The 24,996-nt window shown below is 45.6% G+C and overlaps 1 protein-coding gene across 7 annotated transcripts in view; it reads left to right on the top strand.

The window, feature by feature from the left end:
* Positions 1 to 12,049: 12,049 nt before the first annotated feature.
* The window catches only part of F8 (coagulation factor VIII), an 84,544-nt gene continuing 71,597 nt past the window's right edge, over positions 12,050 to 24,996 (top strand). For 6 of the 7 annotated variants that reach the window (XM_042858749.2, XM_042858751.2, XM_042858750.2 and 3 more), the window contains exons 1-4: positions 12,156 to 12,457; positions 20,866 to 20,990; positions 23,402 to 23,524; positions 24,224 to 24,436. In XM_042858749.2, coding sequence (XP_042714683.2) covers positions 12,297 to 12,457; positions 20,866 to 20,990; positions 23,402 to 23,524; positions 24,224 to 24,436 — 622 coding nt within the window. In that variant the 5' untranslated portion in view covers positions 12,156 to 12,296. Of the gene's footprint in view, positions 12,458 to 20,865; positions 20,991 to 23,401; positions 23,525 to 24,223; positions 24,437 to 24,996 lie in introns of all 7 variants that reach the window. The other variant, XM_065556272.1, reaches the window with a different exon arrangement.

The raw sequence follows: 24,996 nt of genomic DNA, 5'->3' as shown, positions 1-24,996 counted from the left end.
GGCTTAGTTCCGACCCAGCTTATAGTGAGACTTTTTAACTGATTGGTGCCCAGATCCAAAGGCCTCTGGATGCCCTACGAGAAGAGAACTAAACCAGTGGATTGCAGAAGTGGGCAAGGCACTTCGACTTAGTGCAAGGGCAGAGAGTATAACAAGAAAGTGCACTAAGGAACTAGCTCTGCAAGATTCGGTATTTGGACCCTGATTTATATGGAAGTGGAGGAAGGCGAGGGAGCAGGAGCTCTATTCCTGTTCAGACAGCAAAGTTCCTCCACTGTCTAGCACTTCCTAGTGAGGCTTGCTTTAAGCTGCTGTGAGTTGCAGGGCCGGCTCCAGCTTTTTTGCCGCCCCAAGCGGCGAAGAGAAAAAAAAAAAAAAGCCGCGATCGGCAGCACTTCGGTGGCTGCTCTACTGCGCCGCTTCATTCTTCGGTGGCAATTCGGCGGCCAGTCCTTCCCTCTGAGAGGGACTGAGGGACCTGCTGTCGAAGATCTGGATGTGCCGCCCCCTTCCATGGGTGACCCCAAGCACCAGCTTGCTGTGCTGGTACCTGGAGCTGGCCCTGGTGAGTTGCTAGAACTTTCCAGCTCATATCAGGTTGCAAATTCAGGGCTAAATCCCTGGTCTCCTTTCTCCCATGAGGAGTCCCATTGATTCCACCCCATTCTGTTACTCAGCTTGGTGCAGGGTCAGAGGTTCAGCTCCAGCACAAGCCAGCACAGTTGAATGAGTCTGGTCGAACTAGCCTCCCATATTAGCCTTTTTTCTGTTACTTGTCTGCCCAACATCTAGCACAACAGGGCACTGATCCTTGGTTGGGCTCCCCAGGCCATACTAATATACACATAATGGATCTTGGCTAGAGTTGTGCAAAACTACCAGCTTTGCACAGCTTTAAGGGAATCCATATTTCCCTTGGTGAGGCACCTTCTGTCCAAGGATCTCAAAATGTTTTACAAGCATAGCAGCTAAGGATTAAGATCACCTCCGTGTCACAGATGGGGAAACGGAGGCACAGAGATGTTACGTGACTTGACAAAGGCCAGAAACTGAGTCAGTGGAGAAGGCAGGAACAGCACACTGTTCTCCCAACTCCACAGTCTCTCCCTTAACCACAAGATGACCCCTTCACCCTCCAGCCTTTAGTTGCTATTATTATTGTTGATTTATTTGTGCAGAAGGGCCCCAATCAGAGATCAGGAGTGGAGCTGGGAAAAGTTTTGCAGATTGCATTTTTTTTGGCAAATTAACTATTAGTTACAGGGTGAGTGCAACTATTCATAAATCCAAGTCAAATTCAGCCAAGAGTTTCAGCTAAGGGGAAAAAAAGAAAAAAAAAATTCAAAACTTTTTGTTTAGACATTGTCAAAATGATCTGTTTTGACTGTTTGTTATAAAATGATCACTTGTTTTGAAATTTTGCTGGATTTATTTAAAAAGAACAGACAAAGAAACTAAATGAAATGAAAAAAGGAGCAAAATGTTTTGGGTCGAACAATTTTTTAAAATTGTGGTAGAGGAAAAACGAAAAAATTTCATGTTGAGTCGACCCAAAACAAATATTTTTCCAGATTTTTCCATTTGATTCTATTTCTGGCTCATCCAACATCACCCAGCAGGCCAGTGGCAAAGTCACGTTCTTGCTCCGTGCCTCAGTTTCCCCATATGTGAAATGGGAATAATGATTCTGCCCTCCTGTGTAAAGTGCTGAGAGATCTATGAATGAAAAGTGCCAGACAGCTGGGTATTATTCTTAGTTGTTAAAAACGCTTTACAAAGATCTATAACACAGACAACCCTTGCCCTGGAGAATATACAGCCTCACTAAGACAGATGCAGAGTTGACAGGATGTGTGGGGATGCCCACTAAATGCTTTTGCCCTAGTCAGATGTTTGCTGCAAAACATGTTTTTTAAGAAAGCAAGCCCCTGGGACGCAAGGCGAAAAGCTACTGCAGCTTTTACTTGAACTTGAGGAATTGCTAGTTTTTAATTTCTGTGCTTTGAGCTGTGAGGAGAGTGTTTTACGCCCAGGTTGTGAGCTAGCTGCTGTGTCAGCCATCCCCTTAGATAATGAAAAGGAAGGAGTGGGCAGTCCCCCAGAGGGCTGGGTTTTTTCACTTGTTAAAGGGGAGAGTACCTAGAAAATTTTGCATCCCTAGCAGGAGCTCTGCTAGATAGTATCATCGCTTGGAAGGTTTTCCCCTAAAGTGGCCAGACTCAATGTACTCGCAATGAGAGGGAGTTGTGCTGGGAAGAGAAGGGGTCTCCCCACCACCCAGAGATGTCTTGGGTGGCTTCTTCACTCCCACAGTGTCAACAGTGATGCAAAACCACAGAGGGTCAGAGCAGCTGGGGTAAATTGACATTGCTGCATTGACTACAGATGGGGCTCTGCCGAGTCGCTTAACCTGAGGATCTGGCCCAGAGCACGTCATGTGAGAGCACACAAGGAAGGGGGAAGGTAGCCAAATGACATCAAACTGCTCTATATTGCAGAGGATGGGATAGCTGAATGGGGGAAATGGTAAAGCAAGATTGAGCCCTACCCAACAGTTCCAAAGGCAGCTCAGACCTGGGGAACAATCAGAGCAGCACATAGAGTCTGAAATCCTGGCTCGATGTCAGCTTTGCTGTTTAATTACTGTGTGGCCTTGGGCAAGTCACTTCCTCACTCTGTGCCTCGATTTCCCCAGCTGTAAAAGGAGGATAATGCTGCTCTGCCTCTCGGAGGGGCTGCAAGGCTGGATGCATTCCTGTTCCTAGAACCCAAGAGGTGAATTCTCAGGTCTGGTCAACAGCGGCAGATTAAGGTTTCCTCAGGCCCTGAGCCAGAATAAATGGAGGGTCCCTCCCCACCCCTTCCACCTGCAGCCCTGCCCCTTCCGCCTGCAGCCCTGCCAATGGCCCCATCCCTTTCTGCCCCTTCCCCAGGCGGCCCCTTTTCCAGCTAGTGTCTCCCCCCCATTCTATCCCCCACTGCAGCCCCCCAATCCCTTTTGCTCCTTTCTTCCTCCCCCGCCCCCCACGGCCCCAAGACCGGAGAAGCTCTGTCCCCGTGCCATGGCCCCAGGGCTGCAGTGTGGAGTGAGAGCTCCTCCAGTCCCAGGGCTGCAGCGGTGGTCCAGGTGCTGGGGCTTCCCCCGCCACCCCCTGGGGGGGACCAGGGAGGGGACGCTGGAGCTTCTTCCACCCCACCTGCCCGACACTTCTGCCGGAGAGTGGGGACAGGCGTGGGGGCTTCCTCTGCCAGGAATGGGGTTGAGGGCCATTGAGGGGGGCTTCTCCCATCCTGTGGTTTCTAACAGGGAGTGGAGTTGGGATGCAGGGGCTTCCCCTGCCCCGCCCATCCGGGGCTCCACGTTTCTGCTGACCTGTGGCAGATTTTTTCCAGGGTCCCTGGGCACAGGACCCGTCAGCCAAGTGGCTAATCCACCACAGCTGGTCAGAGACTTGTGTTAATCTCCTCCTTCCCTTCTCGCCCTAGATTTCCCTCTTTCAGTTTTTTATTCCCTGTATTTCACTTTTAGAATTTGCATCAGTGCCAAGGAGATTCAAAGGGTGACATGAAGGAGAACAGAAAATGGAAAGAAAGAGGAAGAAAATATTTTCCATTGGGGGAAAAGGGCAGGTTCTTGGTGTCTGGTGGGGAGACAAGGGCTGGGCTGGATTCCTGTTCCCTCCACTTAGGGTGACTAGACAGCAAATGTGAAAAATTGGGACAGGGGGTGGGAGGTAATAGGAGTCTATATAAGAAAAAGACCCAAAAATCGGGACTGTCCCTATAAAATCGGGACATCTGTCACCCTACCTCCACTCAAGGAGCTGGGGCTCAGTGCTCTGAGTGCCGCCATGGGGCACAGCTCCTGGGAGGAGCTCCATCCAATGGCTTCTATTGGCTCAGTACCCACGAGCAGGACCTTGACGAATAAATGTGTGTGTGACTGGGTAATATGCCTACACCTACCATGGACCGTAGGATAAATGCTCTCCCGGGTTCCCAGGGCCAGCCAAGCTGTGATTGACACAGGACCTGAAGGACAAAGGCATCTCTCAGGGCTTCTCTAATTTATTCTGGGGTGGTGGTGGGTGGTAAGTGAGCCCTGAGTGTTGGACCCAGTGGGGAAATTGTGTGCGCCTCGATTCCATTGCCAGGACATGGAGCGTGTAAGCGTAAGCCAGTGAACCCCACAACTGGGCTCCAATCCAGAAAGAGCCCTCCTGCACTCCTGTCATGGAGGACAAGCTCGGTGGCCCTCGGAAGAACAGCACAGGAGAACTCAGCCCCTGCCCCCCACTGCTCATCAGAGATTTCCAGCCTGGCTGCTGTGTGTTGCATTGGTCAGAACTGAGCCTGTAGCACTGCTGATCATTAGAGGACAATGAGATGTCTTTCTATTGTAGATTAATCTCTGATAATTTTTATATGACTTTACATTGTGCCTCTTCATATAACCTTGTGGTGGGTCTACCCATGTGTGACCTCTGTTTTCATGGGACTTTGTATTAAAACCTCATTTAGAAACTTTGCATTGCCCTTGGTATAATATTATAGCCCCTCAGGATAGAATAAGATAGAAGAAAAATTTTTTTTTGCTAGCAGTAGAACAAGAGCTCTCCCCCCCCCCCCCCCCCCCCGCCACTCTTAATCAATTGCCCTGTTGAATGAATGAGGTGTGAATGAGCAAGGCATGGAAGGCAGCACCTCCAGACAGCCTCAACTGTTGGAGAGGGGCTGGGAGCCAAACCCAAGGACAATAAAGCGTGTCAAGTGGGCTCATTAAAGACAAGCAGACATACTGAGGTCCTCGGGGGTTAGAAGCAAGCACCTTCTTTTGGAAACACCCTTTTTGCAGCATTGGGACAACACTCAAAAAAAAGCAGCACAAAGGACCAATGGACACAGACACAGAGTTTGAATCTGGTCTAGATTTGCATGAGAGGAAAGCTGCTATAAAAGTGAGGTGTCTTGCAGAGGACCCCGGGTCTCGTCTTGTCAACATGGGAGCATCGATCCGGATCGGCAGAAGCCCGGCTCCACCCCCTCCCCCATCTAACTCACCTGGCCAGTGAAGTTAAGGGGAGCAACTAATTGGTAACAACAAGACGGAATGGGTTTGTGTGTGTGTGTGTGTGTGTGTAAGTGTAATATATTATATGCATATAATACAGTGTTAATGAATACATGTATTACTAATAAATGTGGCGTTCTGCCTTATTCCCCCTGAAAAGATCCTGTGCAGTACTTTAAGTACAACATTTTGGTGGAGAATGCGAAAGGGGGAGCAAGCATAGAATCCACAGTTATTATAAAACTGGTGTGCACACCGCCAGCTTTAGCAAGACTGGCACTAGAGGAAAAAGAGTGTAAACTTTCAGTTAATTAACCAAACTCTGAAGGATATAGGAGTTTAGGTTTAAATTGTGTTCATGACTGAGCTAAAGAGGAGAATTTAGTGTTTCTCGCTCTAATCCGGGGAAGGATTAACCAAACTCTGAAGGATATAGGAGTTTAGGTTTAAATTGTGTTATAGAGGTACATACACCCTCAGCCGTAGCAAGACTGAGCTAAAGAGGAGAACTTAGTGTTTCTCACTCTGATCCGGGGAAGGATCTAATCCGGGGAAGGATTTGTATAATTGGTGTATGAACCCTCGGTGGTAGCAGACCGAGTAATACAGAGGGAAGCTTAGCGTCTCTCCCTCTGGCCCAGAGTGGGTTAAAAACATAAGATGCAGATCTTGTTCTGTTAAACCAAACTCTGAAGGATATAGGAGTTTGGGCAGTGTAGTGTGGTTTATGTTTGTTTGTTTTATTTTGTTTTGGTAAGTAATATTGTGGTAATTTCACAATTTTGAAGAAAATGTTTAAGGAATGGGACCAGGAAGGGTGGGGGCTAGTTGGAAAGCCCACCCTCCTTGCTAAATTGGTAGTGGAACAAGGCTTGTGCCCATGGAAAGGAACTGTTTATTGGAAAAAGCAGGATCGGGCCCAGGCAAGCAATAGATAAAAAAACTGAAAAACAGGTTGGGTACAAAGAGTTAAAACAGCACTCTCAAATCTTACAGCAGCAGTAACATCAGGAGAAGAAACATTTGAGACCCCAGAAGGGGGCAGACCTTTGGGACCCCTCTGGAGATTGGGAAGGGGGATATTTGGGATATTTGGGTAAATTCCTCTTCCCAGGGCCAAAATGCCATTAAAACAGTTAACAACAGTGCCTGGTTCTGCCTCAGATCTCCAGGCTATGGCAAAATGGCTGAAAATTTTAAAACAAAATTTTTTTTCTAGATGGAGTGTTAACGCCCTTTTACTGAGAGAAAGGGAGGATTTACACTCACAAGAAATGCACCATTTAATTAGCATTTGTGCAGCCCCAAGTACCAAACACACTGTGGCAGAGACCAAGCAGGTTCTGCCAAGGTGAAAGCACTGTGCTAATTTGTTTCCAAGCTTCTATCTTTCAGGCTCTGAACCAGAACATCAGGAGAGCTGGTACCAGCTGAAGAGTTATAAAATACCATGGTTATAGTGTCATGACAAAGTCTGTGTTCAGTGTTCTGTGTTGCATGTTCTGTGTCTGTCTCTGGTGGTGTCCTGTGCTAGCATTGGGTCCAGAGAGAGAGGGGATACTACACTAGACAGGGCAAATGTCTTTTCCTCTCTCTACTTCCCCCATCTCCATCCAACTTATCAATCACCCCTTGTGTCCAAAAAACTTTGGTTCCCAATGCATCAGGTTTATTTTTTTGTTAGGTTCTCTAATAGTAATTTTGTTGTTAATTTTTGTTCTTAAAACATTTGTATTGTTAGTTACATTTGCTTGTATTATTAATTCCACACTTTCCTCTATGCACTCTGGTTCTATTTCCCCAAGCCCTGAAGGGTAGTTCTTGGGCCCCCATAACCTGTAAGACCTTGGCCCATAATTGTATGGCCCCATCTTTCAGGTCCCCAGAAACCTCTAAAAACAACTGTTAAAAATAGAAAATTCTACAACATTTTAGCAACTAAATGTTAGTTTAAGTCCAAAACAGCTTAACCTTGCATAACAACTGTGGTACTCCTACAAAATCTTATTTGTTGTGTGTGCTTAAAAAGGTCCTGACCTCAGTGACTTTTATTGTTTGATGGCTATTGCAGCATCAAACTTGGGCCTCATTTTGTTTGTCAATGTACCCAATTATTGTAATGGTAATGGTTTTGTTGTATTTCCAATTATTATAATTATAATTGTTTGCATTTGTGTTTATGTTATATCTGGTGTTTAGTCAACTGTAATGGTTTTAGTTATATTCACCTGGTTATAATTGTTTGGTTTGTTTGCAACAAATACAAAAGATTTATATGGTGACCACTCAAGAATTGTTCTTGAGAGGTCAAAAGGGGGACAATGTAGATCAATCTCTGATAATTTTCATATGACTTTACATTGTGCCTCTTCATATAACCTTGTGGTGGGTCTACCCATGTGTGACCTCTGTTTTCATGGGACTTTGTATCAAAACCTCATTTAGAAACTTTGCATTGCCCTTGGTATAATATTATAGCCCCTCAGGATAGAATAAGATAGAAGAAAAATTTCTTTTTGCTAGCAGTAGAACAAGAGCTCTCCCCCCACTCCCCCCCCCCCCCCCGCCACTCTTAATCAATTGCCCTGTTGAATGAATGAGGTGTGAATGAGCAAGGCATGGAAGGCAGCACCTCCAGACAGCCTCAACTGTTGGAGAGGGGCTGGGAGCCAAACCCAAGGACAATAAAGCGTGTCAAGTGGGCTCATTAAAGACAAGCAGACATACTGACGTCCTCGGGGGTTAGAAGCAAGCACCTTCTTTTGGAAACACCCTTTTTGCAGCATTGGGACAACACTCAAAAAAAAGCAGCACAAAGGACCAATGGACACAGACACAAAGTTTGAATCTGGTCTAGATTTGCATGAGAGAAAAGCTGCTATAAAAGTGAGGTGTCTTGCAGAGGACCCCGGGTCTCGTCTTGTCAACATGGAAGCATCGATCCGGATCGGCAGAAGCCCGGCTCCACCCCCTCCCCCATCTAACTCACCTGGCCAGTGAAGTTAAGGGGAGCAACTAATTGGTAACAACAAAACGAAATGGGTTTGTGTGTGTGTGTGTGTGTGTGTGTAAGTGTAATATATTATATGCATATAATACAGTGTTAATGAATACATGTATTACTAATAAATGTGGCGTTCTGCCTTATTCCCCCTGAAAAAATCCTGTGCAGTACTTTAAGTACAACACTATGAGGGAGAAGAAAGCAGAGATCTGTCCTGATTAAACCTCTTCATGATGTGCCTTTGTGAACACAAATTCCCCCTGTGGCAGGCTAGCCCTGTGAGGGGCACCCGCCAGTGTCAGGCTGCAGCACAACAGGTGGGCCTGCCTCAGTTTCCCCTTTCTTCCACCCACAAATGGACCATATCTCTCAGTGTCTGACACAAAGCCCACCTCCAGACTTAGTTTATGCAACTACACCAGAGCAGCGATTCCCAAAAACCCTTGTAGTAAAACCATTCTCCAATTCCCATTGTAAACATAACAAGATACAAGAGGTTTTTCCATTCCCCTCTCTGGGGAGATCACCTGACATCACCTACCCAAGAGTCAATAGCAGCATTGTGTTCCCAGGTCCTTTTGCTCCTCATGCAGGGCCCCACTCTCAAGGCTTCCCTGCCTGAGGGATCAGTCTCACAACTCCTTTACTACACAGCCCCCAAGTCAGATCCCCTGCAAGAGGGCTCCCCACAGCATTCCCCTCCCCACACTTCCTTGCCTGTGCATCCTACCCCAGCTCAGGGATCCATCCTTCAGCAGCCACCCTCTTGCTTCCAGGCTCAGCTTCCTTTGACCAAGAAGGATCTTTCCCTTTTCTTGGGAGCTGCTCATCAGCTCCCCCAGCTGTGGCCAGTTCTCACCAATACTCCCATTCCAGCTATTGTGGGAACTCAGCTTTCTCTACTGGGTCTCCGACTGCTCTCTCCCAAGCAACTGCTGCCAGCTCTTCCTTGCTGCATCCTGTCTCTGAGTCTCAGACACCTCCTCCTTCTGGCTCCTCTCAGGCTCTGACTCACCCCAGCCATAGGTACTGGAACTAGGGATGTGGGGGGTGCTGCAGAACCCTGTGGCTTGAAGTGGTTTCCATTATATACAGGGTTTACAGTTTGGTTCAATTGTCACACAAATGCTTCTCAGCAGCCCCACTATCAAAATAATTGCAGCACCCATGACCCCGTCTCCTTCCCTCTAGGGCCCAGGTGGCCTCTCTTAAGTCTAATTGGGGTTCAGCTGAGCAGTCAAAGTGCACCAGCCTCTTCCCTGCAGCCCACCTCCCATCCCCTTAGGTGTCTCAAGGAACAGCCAAGCAGTTGTTCACCTTGCAGGTGCATTACTTCAGAGAAGAGGCTTCCTGGGAATGACTCATGGTGCATTTCCCGCATAAATAAATTAATGGAGATATCCTATCTCCTAGAACTGGAAGGGACCTTGAAAGGTCATTGAGTCCAGCCCCCTGCCTTCACTAGCAGGACCAAGTACCAATTTTGCCCCAGATCCCTAGGTGGCCCCCTCAAGGATTGAGCTCACAACCCTGGGTTTAGCAGGCCAATGCTCAAACCACTGAGCTATCCCTCCCCCTATGCATCACCTCATTTGCATAGCAGAGGACAAAGCAAGGCAGTACCCTCACTCCTCATCTTCCTGTCTTTTTATTATTTGTTTACAGAGAGAAAAAAATCAATGAACTCAGTATGGGGGGGATAGAAAGAAAAATGTGAACTTAAAAATAGAGAAAGATTTGCATAAAACATTTTAGTGAATCATTTCTGAGCTGCTTTCCTAGACTCAGAGATAGGGAGGTTGTTTGCTTTTGCCATGCAGAAGGTCACTATGCATTGTGGTATGGGGCGTTTCCAATTCTCTTCCATTCTGTTGCTCGTTTGGGTCCAGCCAAGTGGGTGTGTTCATAGTGGATTCCCCGTCTAGGATGATTTTAAAGAAAGTGTGTGGTGGAATGGAAGTATTTAAAGAGGGGCATACACATAGGAGACATTTGTGGATCATTTTGTGGTCCTCTGAAACACCCAGAAAAGGGATTTCCCTTGAGCCTGTAACTGGGGTAGATGTGATATGAGGCTAATCCACATGATTTTTGCCTATGTTGGTACATAGGATAGTCCATAGCAGCTCAGACCATGTAGACCATCATCCAACCTGGCTAATGCTCCAGAGGAAAGTGGAAAATAAATCCAGAGTGTGCTTACTCAATAGTACAATCTTATTCCATGGACAGAAATGTCCTTTATGGGTGATTAGCTGATTCCCAGAAACATGCCTTCTATTCGTATGTATAACCCTCTGTGTAGGACAACTCCTGTTGTCTTCAGGACTGGGCTCACTATTATCAGGCATACACAAAGCACATTGTACTGGGAAGCAATTTTTACTCAGGATATTGCCAGACAAAGTCGACACCCTGATCTTGGCACGTGCACACAGGCACATACACACTGTGGCGTCAGGAGGTATCAAGGTTAAACTTCTAGTTGGCATTGGATCAAACTGGTGTGGGATCTCTGAGAATCCAACAAGCTTCAGTCATCGGAAGATCTTGTAGGTGTTTGTCTCTGTCTGAGGGGTTGGAGCAAATTCGGTTGTATCTTAGGGCTTGGCTGTAGACAATGGATCGTGTGATGTGTCTTGGATGGAAGCTGGAGGCATGTAGGTACGTATAGCGGTCAGTAGGTCAGGAACCTACTGATCTTTATCAAGCATTCGTAAAACTACAATATCCACCTGGGGAAGTGAGGAAACAGATTGACAGAGCAAGACGGGTACCCAGAAATCACCTACTTCAGGACAGGCCCAACAAGGACAATAACAGAACACCACTGGCCATCACATACAGCCCCCAGCTAAAACCTCTCCAGCGCATTATCCACGATCTACAACCTATCCTGGAAAATGATCCCTCACTCTCACAGACCTTGGGAGGCAGGCCAGTCCTCGCTTACAGACAACCCCCCAACCTGAAGCAAATACTCACCAGCAACTACACACCACACCACAGAAACACCAACCCAGGAACCTATCCCTGTAGCAAACCTCGTTGCCTACTCTGTCCCCATATCTACTCTGGTAACAGCATCAGAGGACCCAACCACATCAGCCACACCATCAAGGGCTCATTCATCTGCACATCCACTAATGTTATATATGCCATCATTTGCCAGCAATGCCCCTCTGCCATGTACATTGGCCAAACCGGACAGTCCCTCCGCAAAAGAATAAATGGACACAAATCGGACATCAGGAATGGCAACATACATAAGCCAGTAAGTGAACACTTCAATCTCCCTGGTCATTCTATTACAGATTTAAAAGTCACTATCATTGAACAAAAAAACTTCAGTAACAGACTTCAAAGAGAAACAGCAGAACTAAAATTCATTTGCAAATTCAACACCATTAATCTGGGCTTGAATAGGGACTGGGAGTGGCTGGCTCATTACAGAAGCAGCTTTTCCTCTCCTGGAATTGACACCTCCTCATCTATTATTGGGAGTGGACTACATCCACCCTGATTGAATTGGCCCTGTCAACACTGGTTCTCCACTTGCGAAGTAACTCCCTGCTCTCCATGTGTCAGTATATAATGCCTGCATCTGTAACTTTCACTCTATGCATCCGAAGAAGTGAGGTTTTTACTCACGAAAGCTTATGCCCAAATAAATCTGTTAGTCTTTAAAGTGCCACCAGACTCCTTGTTGTTTTTGACCTTGCTCTCCATGGACTGTGGGAGGCTGAACTTGACCCAAGCCTTGCTTTTTTTCCTTTGCAGCTGAGAGAGAAGGCGGGAGTAGGCAGAGACCACACCTAAATTCCCCTGGCCATCAACCCCTCCCTTCCACAACTCACTCCAAGATTTTGACTCAGTGGATGCCTCAGAATATAAATAAACAACCTGCACCTGGAGTGTTGCAGATCAGGAAAAGTTAAAGCTTTGCTTGGCCTCCCTTTTCCCTTTGTTTTTTCCGCTCATCCTGTTGCTAATACCCAGAAGAGAGATCCCGTCGCTTACGCATGTTCCCCTCTGCACTGCTCCGGTCACAACGACTCCCTGTCCTGATGTCCTCGGAAAACTTTCCAGAGGTTTGACTGAGCCGGTGGGTGCCAGCTTCCCCTCATTTTTTCCTGTGGATTAAAGCTGCTGGATGGAAGATAAATCTTTTTCTTGTCGGAAATTTCTTTTTTTAATCAGGAACTCTTCTGCCTCCCCAGCATGAGGAGCACTATGCCGGGAGGAGTCCTGTGCTGCTTTCTGCTGGGTTGTCTCTTTCAGGAGAGCTTTGGAATCACCAGAAGATACTACATTGGTGCCGTGGAGACGGATTGGGACTATGTGCACAGCAGCTTGCTCTCTGTGCTGCAGGCACCAGCTGGGTAAGGCCATTTGTACTGTAAATGTTCTGACTGTGATGTGATGTCCATAGACAGCTCTCATCGTGGCTTTGAGGAAGGTGGCACCCTGCATCATGGTGGTTATGGTGCCCACAAGGGAAATAAGGCAACTATAAAATGTGTGTGTAAATGCAGCTGTATGTACATGAGTGTGTGTGCATCTGTTTGTGGGGGTATATCTGTTTGAATGTGCATGAGTGCATCTGTGCATGTGTGATTTAATCTGAGTGTGTGCATGTGTGTGAGGGCATTTTTCTGTGTGCATATCATATTGTGTGTGTGTGTGTGTATACATGCAGAAACACACAATCTGATTCTCCCAATGTCTTGCACATTACGTCTTCACTGGTGTCTATGCAAAGTGGATGTAGAATGCTCCCAGCAGTGCAGGTGACTCGAGAATTTTGATTTACTAGAATCCTCACACCTGCTTTGCACTCCATTTGCACAGGTGTATATCACTGCACGTGGTTCACGGCAGGGAGAATCAGGCCCACAAACTCACTCTCACGCACACTCAGACATACACATACATTCAACCAGGCACACACACAACACAGTGTAATTAGACACATGGATTAATTCTGTATTTGCTCGTGTAGCCAGCAAGAACAGCTTTGATGATGGAGTTTTAGGTTGTGTCATGTAGGGTAATTATTATTAACTATTACTTGTCCTATGCATTTTTCCATCCCAAATCTAGTTCATTTATTTGTGACTGAGACCTTGTATGATAAGAATTGCTTCTCCAGCTGGTACCAGCTGAGTATCCCCTTCCCTCACCCTGCTAGCTAAGTAGGGTTCTGATTTGCTTTTTGATGAGTTAATAGCTGTGGACTGTGCTTTCCGTGTCCCACAGGTTATAAATGATATCGTAGTGACACCTTTAGTTAAGGTTGGCCATCACTTCCCCTTAGAACTGTTTTCAGTTGCTTATAATTTTGCCAAACTGTAACTGTTTTGGGCTGAAATTTTCCATGCTTGGTGTCTGCCTCAAGGGGAATATTTTTGAACATTTCATCAGACATGGTTTGGCCATTTCCAAGAATGAGATTAGGGGGAAATATGTGGTTTTGCCCATGTGAATGAATTGTAAGAATTTTTTTGAGAAGTTCTAGCACCTGGGTACTTTGGATCAGGGACAGGAAATTTGATGGGGGAGTTGCCCTGGACTGGATGTGCCTTTTGCTTTTCCTGGGAAAATCTGTCCAAATTTGGCCAAGTCCGAGTCTTTGAAAAATTGCAGTTTTCACATGTTCTGTAGAGATTTGTTAGACTTTGACAGATAAATTCTCCAAAGATGCCATCTGCATATGCACAATCCTCCTCGAAGTGACTGAGCATGCTCCATCCAGGGGCTGCAGGACTCTCCTTGCAATTGCTATGCCCAGGGGCGGCTCTGTTTTTTGCTGCCCCAAGCATGACAGTCAGGCGGCCTTCAGCGGCACGCCTGTGGGTGGTCTGCTGGTCACGCGGATTCGGCGGGGTTTCGGCGGGTGATCTGCCGGTCCCGCGCCTTCGGCGTACCCGCCGCCGAAGCCGCAGGACCGGCAGACCTCCCGCAGGCATGCTGCCAAAGGCTGCCTGACAGCTGCCCTCACGGCGACTGGCACGCCGCTGCCTGCGGCTTGCTGCCCCAGGCACGCGCTTGCTGCGCTGCTGCCTGGAGCTGCCCCTGGCTATGCCAGGCTGCCCTGGCACCAGGCACCACAGCTGTGAGCAGGGAGGCTGTGCCTCCTGTGCGCTCAGTGTTCCCACTGCTGGTGCCCAGGCAGCATGGAGGAGGGAGTGGCCTGAATGCAGAGTGCTAAGGAATTGGGGTGGAGAATGGGGGAACACAGGAAGGGCGGATTACAGGAGCCAGAAAGTGGGGAGAAGTAGTGGGAGACAGGAACAGGGAAGGGTAGGGAATGGCAGTAGGGGAGGGGGATTGGATAGGAGCAGAGGGAGGGGTGGAGGCTGGGGTATATGGGAGGAAGGAAGATAGGAGCAGATGGGGGTCTGGAGGATAGGGGGCAGAAGTGTCTCCCATCAGTAGAGCACACTCCCTCCAGAACCTGGAATTGAACCCAGGAGACCTGAATCTCTCCAGTCCTCCGCTGTCAGCAGATGTCTGTAAAACCCACCAGCAGAGTGTGTCTCGTCCCTCTCTGATGCCTGGTCCACATACTCAGCCTGCTATTACTGTCAGTTACTCTACTAGCTCAAGTAGCAGAGGTCTGTACCAAGGAGCTAAAGGTCATAGAATCATATAATATCAGGGTTGGAAGGGACCTCAGGAGGTCATCTAGTCCAACCCCCTGCTCAAAGCAGGACCAATTCCCAACTAAATTATCCCAGCCAGGGCTTTGTCAAGCCTGACCTTAAAAACCTCTAAGGAAGGAGATTCCACCACCTCCCTAGGTAACCCGTTCCAGTGCTTCACCACCCTCCTTGTGAAAAAGCTTTTCCTAATATCCAACCTAAACCTCCCCCACTGCAACTTGAGACCATTACTCCTTTTTCTGTCTGGGTGTCTCAAGTTAGAGACTCAAAATTAGTGGACACTTCTGACAATATTGGCCTTAATTTCTCTGTGTCTCAGCTCCCCTTCCGTAAAATGGGGATGATACCCCCAAATCTCACAGGGATATTGGGAAGATAAATTCATTAGTGTTTTTGGAGCAATTTGATACTCTGGTGAGACCACCTTGGAAACTCCTAGGAGGAAATTAATAATAAGGCCTGGGGCCATACACTGAATGAGGAGAATAAAAAGAAATATTGAATATCTACCCATTCACTGAATGAGGCATAGGCTTTGTGAAAATGGGACATGATTATGAACTTAGATTGTATGGTGGTGCAAGGGAGCCAAATTAAGGTTGCACAGGAAATCTCAAGTCTGGCCTTTCCTCACTTTTGAGGGCTTGACATTGCAACTTAATGGTCTTTCAGCATAGTTTGTTAGATGTAATATATATTGACTTCAGTGCAGCTAGGCCACATTGCTGGGATTTTAAATCTATGGGCCAGATTCTGTTCTCAGTTAAATCCAGAATAACACCACAGACTTCCATTGTATTCCTCTGGGGTTTTGCTGGAGCAAGAGAACAGTATATGGTCTTCTAACTCTTATCACGTTTATTCAGTGATGCTCCAATGATGATATGGGAATTCATTCCCCACATTACAAGGGGAAACCCATCCTGTCTGCCATAGCGACTGCAAAATCAAGGAAGGTTTTTGGAATCACTGTGTATTTGGAAAAGAGGGTTCAGCCTCCTGAAATGTTTTATAGCCTCCCTTCCCTATTCTCCCACTGTCTCAACTTGAATGTCGCTTGAGAATGTTTTCTATCCTTTAACCATAGCCTGTTCCCTCTCCCTCTACAGCATCTCTATAGTCTGTCCATACCTCTCTTTCCCCACTGCCCAAACCCTAGCTTCTCATTTTCCTGGACTACAGTCACTTCCCCTCTTTGTCCTCTGCACTCCTCTTCCAGCCTGTCCAAAAAACCACTGCTAAAATCATTTTCCCTTCTGACTGCTCCACCATGACCCACCCTGCTTTCATGCCCCCTTGGTTCCCTGTCTCTTGGAAGCGATGCAGCAAAATACTGAGGCTCAGAATATGGGTGGTGTTAGAAGTGAGTCAAATAAGCCTGGTAGAAGCAAAGGTGCCATGTGTGCATAGGCTCTTGATTAGTCCTAGGTGTGGGTATCATATGCTTTGCCTCTGTCCCCAGGGGGCACTGACATTTTATAAGGTTATCCAGGCAAATGGCAGAGGCCCTTCTGGGAATGACGTCACAGCTTATCATAGAATCATAGAACTGGAAGAGACCTCGAGAGGTCATCTAGTCCAGTCCCCTGCACTCAAGGCAGGACTAAGTATTATCTAGACCATCCCTGACAGGTGTTTGTCCAACCTGCTCTTAAAAATCCCCAATGATGGAGATTCCACAACCTCCCTAGGCAATTTATTCCAGTGCTTAACCACTCTGACAGTTAGGAAGTTTTTCCTAATGTCCAACCTAAACCGCCCTAAACCTAAACCGCTGCAATTTAAGCCCATTGCTTCTTGTCCTATCCTCAGAGGTTAAGAAGAACAATTTTTCTCCCTCCTCCTTCTCCTCCTTGTAACAACCTTTTATGTACTTGAAAACTGTTATCATGTCCCCTCTCAATCTTCTCTTCTTCAGACTAAACAAACCCAGTTTTTTCAATCTTCCCTCATAGGTCATGTTTTCTAGACCTTTAATCATTTTTGTTGCTCTGGACTTTCTCCAATTTGTCCACATCTTTCCTGAAATGTGGCACCCAGAACTGGACACAATACTCCAGTTGAGGCCTAATCAGTGTGGAGTAGCACGGAAGAATTACTTCTCGTGTCTTGCTTACAATATTGCTAATACATCCCAGAATGATGTTTGCTTTTTTTGCAACAGCATTACACTGTTGACTCATATTTAGCTTGTGATCCACTATGACCCCCAGATCCCTTTCTGCAGTACTCCTTCCTAGGCAGTCATTTCCCATTTTGTAGGTGTGCAAATGATTGTTCCTTCCTAAGTGGAGTACTTTGCATTTGTCCTTATTAAATTTCATCCTATTTACGTCAGCCCATTTTCCAGTTTGTCCAGATCATTTTTAATTTTAATCCTGTCCTCCAAAGCACTTGCAACCCCTCCCAGCTTGGTATCGTCCACAAACTTTCTAAGTGTACTCTCTATGCTATTATCAAAATGATTGATGAAGATATTGAACAGAACCAGACCCAGAACCAATCCCTGTGGGACCCCATTCGTTATGCCCTTCCAGCATGAATGTGAACCACTGATAAATACTCTCTGGGAACGGTTTTCCAATCAGTTATGCACCCACCTTATAGTAGCTCCATCTAGATTGTATTTTCCTAGTTCTTTTATGCTTCTGAGAGTGCTGATTGACGACCGATGAAGTTACCCCTTCTGGAGGCAGGATGACTGGAAGTGTTCACCAATTACACTGGTGGGTTCCATGGCCCATTTGGGGGTTTGAGTGGGTGCCTGAAGATGTCTATGCTCTGTCTTCTCCTGGCTATGTGTCTGAAGGACTTTGATGGCTGAAACAGCTAAGATACACTAGCCTGCTGCTATCTAAACTAACTCCATCTAATGGAGACACTCAGAACTTATCTGTTACTTTTCCCCCTTGTTTCTAATTCCTTCCCTGCGTTCCAAGAGACTAAATCTATTTGGTGACTCCTGATGAGTGACAGGCATCCCCTTTCCTGGGGGTGAATGGAGTGGGGAATGGGGTCTCTGTGTATCCTATCAAAGTCTTGAGAATCTCTTCTCAGCCTCCAAGCCTTTTGGCAAAGGAGGACTGGATGGTAATTTAGGTCTTTAGCATGACAACAGTGCAGAGTGTTTACCTTGGCTGCCTCAGAGTTCTGAAGAAATTAATAGATAAGGAAGCCTAACAATGCTGATGAAATGTTCCAGGCGCTATCTGCCTTCACTTAGTCTGCTCTTAGGGTAAGAATTCTACTGTGATCTGATCTGATAAGAAGTCCTGCCAAAAATGCTTGGACATCCAAACTCTTATTTCACCTCTGATCCAGAACAAACTGGACTCTCCTTTGAATTTCTGGATTCTGCCCTGTTAATGATGATTGCAGGGAATGCAAAAGGAGCATTTGTGCTGCAGCAGCATCACCGTACATAACTGACTCCTCTTGGGCATAGTATTTAAGGACCAGAATCTATGCTAGTTTCCTGCTGGTGCCATTCCTGTGGCCTAGTGGAGTGGCTTCTGTCTTACAGTAGTATACCTGAGATCAGAATCAGGCCCTACAGCTCTGAATGCTTTTTTCAATTGTCACCAAAACCAGACTTTCCTGGCATAAAGATTCAAATAGTCTGACTCATTTCAGTGGAAAGACCAAAGCTTTTCATCTCCAGGGTGCCAGCTCAAATCTGGGACACATCACCCAGTGAGTACATAATGGTACAATCTAATGACAGTACTGTGGCTAATGTGAAATGAGTTTGGTGATCTCAATTGCCAGTGGGCAAGGAGCAACAGAAATCAGAGCTATAACTGGAACTAACTGGCCAGCTCAGTAAAGAGGCCATTGACTGAATAAACCGTGGAGACTAAATTCATCTCATTTTCTCCAATCCATCCAGACCAGGTTACAGGCATATTGGTTGGGTGGCATGGAGATGCTTGCACTGCTGCTATCTTGTTCTGTGGATTCAGGAGACAGTCACTCATCAGTGGAGCTTGGGGAAATTTTTCAGACATATAGTTCATTGAATGTGTCTATAACCCCAGCCCTTCCCAGTTTTCTTTGTCACTCAGTCCCTCTCCATTTCCCCTTTAGGAAAAATTAAGCCAGCTAATGTTATTACAAATGAAGGATTAGTCATAAGGGGAGAGAAATCTCTTCCATTTCTTCAAGGGGAAAAATAGCAACTGGTTTGTGTTCCAAAGAAAACATGCTGCAACAAACAGTGAGAGCATTCATTACTGGAAATGGTCTGTGGGCTGAGACTGATAATGCAGCCTGTACAATCCCTGGAGAAATTCAAAGCTTTGTTATCCTGAGAAACTTACTGGATTTCTTCTGGATAATGAGTTTGTTAAGCAGCTTAAAAAAAAAGATCAATAGTAGGTCTAGGTGGTGCAGTCAGTGTGCTAAATCATTAAAGCTGCCTTCCGTATCACAATGAGATAGCATCTGATTGCTAAGTGACCAGGGTGCAAATCCTAGTTAGGGTATAAATTAAATGAATTTCAGGACCTCACTCTAATCTCTAAGCAGAAGTCAAAAATCTAACCTGGCCCCTGCCACAGAGGATGAGAGCTGGAATACGGTACTGCCAAGGCATTGGACACAGGGCAGGGCTATCTGGGGTGCCAAAGACTGTATATGCAGGTCAGAAATGACATGCATAATTAACAGACTTCAGTATCTGAATACTCAGCATCTAACCTCCCTCTCTTGAGCAAGCTTATTGGGAAGCTCACCAAAGCTCACCGCCCCATGAGAAGGTCTGACACTTTGCAACCAGTAGAGGGCAGACAACCACATACACGTCTGTGGAACTGGCAATGAAAAATTCTGTGCCTGACAGCCCCTGATTGCAAATCAGCTTGTTTCTGTGCATATACTGGCCCCATTAAGCTGCAGCTCCTTGGCTTAGCATGTGGGGATTGCAAGGGCTGCATTATAACTAACTTGAAAGAAGTTGATCTTTCCAAAAATAATTTCTACAGATAATATCGATGTTTATTTTTATGCATTTTTCTATTTTTATCTATTTAAATTTTCACAGGAAATTATGGGGTGAGAGTCTGGCAATAATTATTTAATGATGGTAGATGTTGAGAATAAAAAATGTTAAAGCTCTATAAATGTTAGAACACAAATTGTCAACATCACATGTCAAAATATACAAAGTAAATATCCTTAAATGAAATTCTAATAAGTTCTCAAGCAGCATTTTTCTTACTTTGCTTATCTGTACATTTTGATTATTATCAATGGAAATATTTTGGCATCGGTTTGTGTGAGTACGTTGAAATTGACATTTACTGACATTTACCGATAAAAATCTAATCCTTCCAACCCTAATTATAACCCAGTGGTAAATTCCCAGTCAAAGTCAGGGCCCCATTGTGCAAGGCACTGTAAAAACATAGGAAGACAAGGGCTCTGTCCCCACAACCCTATAGTCTAATGCATGAAGGAAATCCATGATTTTAATCCACATGTCAGTCATTATGAGGGTCTTTCTCTTTGGATGAAGAGGGTCCTTATGAAAAGCATTCCACAGCTGAGCAGGTGCATTATGAGCTTTACTTTTCTTTAAAGCATGGGAGACTGGCTCCTACAGAAAGAAGGGTGCTAGATTAGATGGGCTAGGTGCTCTGAGCTGGTACAGTATATCTGATGTGCCTGCAGTTGAAAAGAGGTAAACATAAATGTTTGAGGAAATCTGGCAACCATGGGCCCTTGTATTATGCAGGATAAAGGATCACATAGAGCTTATGTTTCTTAGCAAGCTCTTACCACCTCAGATAGATAGAGTCACATGTTCACAATCAATCGATCAATCATACTCATCAGTGGATCTTGTCAGCATGTGTGTATTGTATAAAGTGGTAAGAAGTCTCATTATGATGCATCTTAAACCAGAATGACTCATCGTGTTATGTTATTACGGATAACTTAGTAATAACATTTTAAAAACTCATGCAGCAAGTATTAGGAAATTTACAGGGTGTATTAGGGCAGGTATTGACTAGAACTGACACAAAGGTATGATATTTTGGGGATGAGGGAGGAAAGGGGCATTTGTAAAAACCTTATAGATGGATCTGTACAAACAGTGCTAATTTTTTCCTTCTTTAATGCAGAGCTTCAGGGGTCCAAGGCCAAAAGTTACCTATGTCTGGGATTTCCACTCGGTACAAGAAGGCGGTGTTTGTGGAATATACTGATTCCTCGTTCACACAAACTAAGCCGAAACCAGCCTGGATGGGTAAAGAGAATGAATGTTAAATAGTCTAATGATCTATAGCTTTATATACATCTAATGGTCTTTATTTATACTAGATAGTATGGTGAGGAGAGTGGTACAGGAACCTAGACAGATATAGTTTTAATTGGGGATATACTATATCATATACTACAATGATGAAGATAGATAGATAGATAGATCACCTTTCATCCCAAAGAATCCCCAAACCCCTTACAAATTATACATAGCGATCACTTCACCCACCATCAAAATGCAGCCATCTATTGCAAAATACTAGTAATGACTTGCAATGCACTGCAGCATTAGTTTTGCAGCATACCAGCAAGTTTAGCATGATGAGGCAATGGGGAAGAAATTACCCAGGGAACCAAGCTACCCTCTGAACAACACAAACCTGGTACAAGAAGGAGATGCAGTATATTCTCAACTCAATTTTCCTTGGTCCAAGTCAACATTTCCACTTTTTTCCCCCCTGCATAGTAACATTTCTGAGCTTTCACAACTTTCAGTTGCTTAAAAAGAAACAATTCTTTTAAATCTTAAGATGTTTATTTCTTAGTGAAAAAATACATTTCTTCCTCTCCAACTGATCTGGTTTTTGCTCATCCTTAGCATGATGGACAAGCTTGGCAATAAATCTATTCACATGCCATGTCTTGTTGGGTGCAGTGTTACTGTAACTGTGATGGTCACCCAACTTGTCTTCCTCATATCTTTCTGGAGTCTTTTGGGGTCTTTTTGGATACAATATAGGTTGAAGTCAGTGACATGTAACCTCTAAGGTTATTAAAAGTGCTCAATAAATTGAAGCCTCTTCAAGCACATTGCTAAATTATATTCCCTTTACAGCTGTGCTGATATTGCTGTTATTTTAAAGAGTGTTTTTTCTTTAAGGAAAACCCAGCAATGTTTATTTTCAGATAATATTTTTCTAGCTCCAGAGGACAAGTGGGATCTTGTTTCCTTTGGACTTGGGGGTCATTATCCAGGGTTAAACTCTTCAAAAAGCTCCAGTCCCATTTTCAGAACTGAGTTAAGCACTTAGGAGGTGCGACTGCAGCATGGGTAGGCATAGCCAAGCTAGATTTGGTCTAGCTAGCTTGAACACCAATAGCAGTGAAGCCACAGCTGTGTGACCTATAAAAGCCATCCTGCAACCCTGGATATGTATCTGGCAACTAGCCGGTACTGCTACAGCATCACTGCTGTTGGCAGCCACGCTGGCTAGATTACAGCTAGCTCGGGTATGTCTACACATGCTGCAATCACACATCCAATTGCAGTGGAGACAGACCCTAAGTCTGATTGAAAGTCTATGGGACTTAGGCTCCTAAATCAGGTGCTTTTGAAAATTTTACCCTGCGTCTGAGCTTTATATGCTTTTTAAGAGCACAACCCCTTCAGTACCCTCTCAAAGCCACAAGGATCACCCTCAATTTGCTTTTTATTTCTCCAGTCTTCATAAACACCTCAGGATTAAATTAATGGAGATATCCCATCTCCTAGAACTGGAAGGGACCTTGAAAGGTCATCAAGTCCAGCCCCCTGCCTTCACTAGCAGGACCAAGTACTGATTTTGCCCCAGCTCCCTAAGTGGCCCCTTCAAGGATTGAACTCACAACCCTAGGTTTAGCAGGCCAATGCTCAAACCACTGAGCTATCCCTCCCCCCTAATGGATGCTGTGACACGTGCTCTGGCTCTGGAAGGCTGCACATGGCTTCCTGCCAGTGTCCTCCCCCTCACACTGCCTTAGTAACTAGGGAAGATTTATACCACATCATCCTAACTGACCCCTGCCTTTTGGGACAGTTTGGCCTGGGACCTGCAGAGTAACTCACATTCTGCTCATGACATGTTCACTCATAGACTCACGAGTACTAGCCGGGATCGCCTGGCTTTGCTTCAACAGCACGTTACGCCACTGTAGTAGCATCATAGAGTCCAAGGCCAAAAGGGACCACCAGATCATTTAATCTGACCTCCTGCATAGTGCAGGCCACCATCCCACCCAGCACCCACACACTACACAGAATGTCCATCCGAACACTGTACAGAACTGGAGACTGCAGGGGGGGGTCTCTCTCTCTCTGCCCCCCCAGGGTATCCTGTTCAATTCTGCCTGGAGAGCCTCCATGATGCCTCCATGATAAGATTATGACAGATCGCCTGGGATAGTAGGGACTGGACTTGATGATTCAAGCGGCCTCTTCTCCAGTCCTATGTTCCTAGGCCTCCCAGTGTGATGTCCCCCACCCCCATACCTCTGGCTATTTCTCCAGTTATCAAGCACCACACACTCCTGGGCTTCTGTTGTCCCTCTCCAGGATATGATTTACACCCCTTGTGTCTCTGTTTTTAGCTCAGCGGTTGTATGTACAACAGTTGCCCTGCAGTGTTCTCGCTCTTTCAGGTCTCCTGGGCCCCACCATCCGAGCCGAAGTCTATGACACGGTGGTTGTTACCTTTAAGAATCTGGCTTCCCACCCTTTCAGCCTCCATGCTGTGGGTGTGACATACTGGAAAGCATCAGAGGGTAAGTCTGGCCTCTTATCTCTGGCTCTGCAAAAGCTTACACAGTGCTTGTTTGCAGGAGGGCAGAGATATGGGAGCAGGGAGCTGAAGAATATTGTGCTGCATTCAGCACTAAATGGAAAAGCAACCTTTTTGCCCAGGTTTTCTCATCAGAAACCTCATTCTCATGGATGCATTAAAAACAAACAACAACAAAACCCCACCTTACCACCCAGTGAGATTCCTGGGGCAGGGAAGAGGGAAAGAGAGAGAGCATTGTCATATTTTTAACTCCTGGTGGGTGTTCAGAGACCACTGATTAGGGCCATAGACAAGTGGATTGGGTAGATAGATGGATAGGTGATTGGATGGTTAAGGGAAATTATCACAGGATTTCTAATGCACCAGTTTGAAATCAGCAAAAGTCCATCCAGTAATAATCTGGTTTAAACTAAATAAGTATTCAGATAATGAACTAACCCATTACTTGGCTATTTAACATTGATCTTCTGTTTGCACTAAAACTAGCTGTCAGACAGAGGTATCAGATAGTAACCAGCTGAATCTGGAGAGAGGCACAGAGAATGAGATGAGGTAGGGGCTGCCCAGACTGTTTTTAAGAATGATAATAATAAAACAAAGGGCAGTTGTGTGGTGACAGGTCATTGGTGCAGTGGATACGAGGTCATCAGTGACAAATGGGCTACTCTTTTGGCTTTAGGGGCAGGATATAAGGATGAGACCAGCCAGGCTGAGAAAGAAGATGACGAGGTGGATCCTGGTAAGACCCACACGTATGTCTGGGAAATCCTAGAAGACCAAGGACCAACAGAGTTTGACTCGTCATGTCTGACCTACTCCTACTTCTCTTACACTGACAGCGTGAAGGACATCAACTCTGGCTTGATCGGAGCCCTGCTTGTCTGCAGGCCAGGTGAGGGGCATGGGGAATCGGAAAAGTAAGTGGGTGGTTTAATCCAATCAACTGTTTAGTATTTTGGTCATGACTGAAAAGAAAACTTGAATCTTCCTTAAACTGAGTATGAAGCAAAGGCAGGAGCCCTGGGAGGAACAGCATCTGTTGTGAACTGACAGATTTTCTGGTTGACACATTTTCCAAAGGGTGGCTTCATCCATTCCCAGTCCAGAAAATTAACACCTTTTCCAGTGCCATGATGGAAATAACTTGGTCGTCTGTTTCCCTCAAAGAATTTCTAGTATTTCCCAGAGATTCCAAAGCAGTTACTGAGGCAATGATATCAGGGTGTGAATGTTTGTCCACCTTTTTAAATGCTTTCATCTATGCCATGATTATTCAGTGTAAGTATAATCACTTATACTTACATATAGGTATTTAAACCAGTTTCTTTACTCCACCTCCGACGAGGGGATTAGCGCTAAAATCGGCCTTTGTGGGTCAGATTTGGGGTAGTGTGGATGGAATTCGACATTATTGGTCTCCGGGAGCTATCCCACAGTGCTTCATTGTGACCG

This window comes from Chrysemys picta, chromosome 9, assembly GCF_011386835.1.
Source record: "Chrysemys picta bellii isolate R12L10 chromosome 9, ASM1138683v2, whole genome shotgun sequence".
Classification (NCBI taxonomy): Eukaryota; Metazoa; Chordata; order Testudines; family Emydidae; genus Chrysemys; species Chrysemys picta.
The sequence above is the reverse complement of the archived record's forward strand: the minus strand, read 5'-3'. Positions and strand labels throughout refer to the sequence as shown.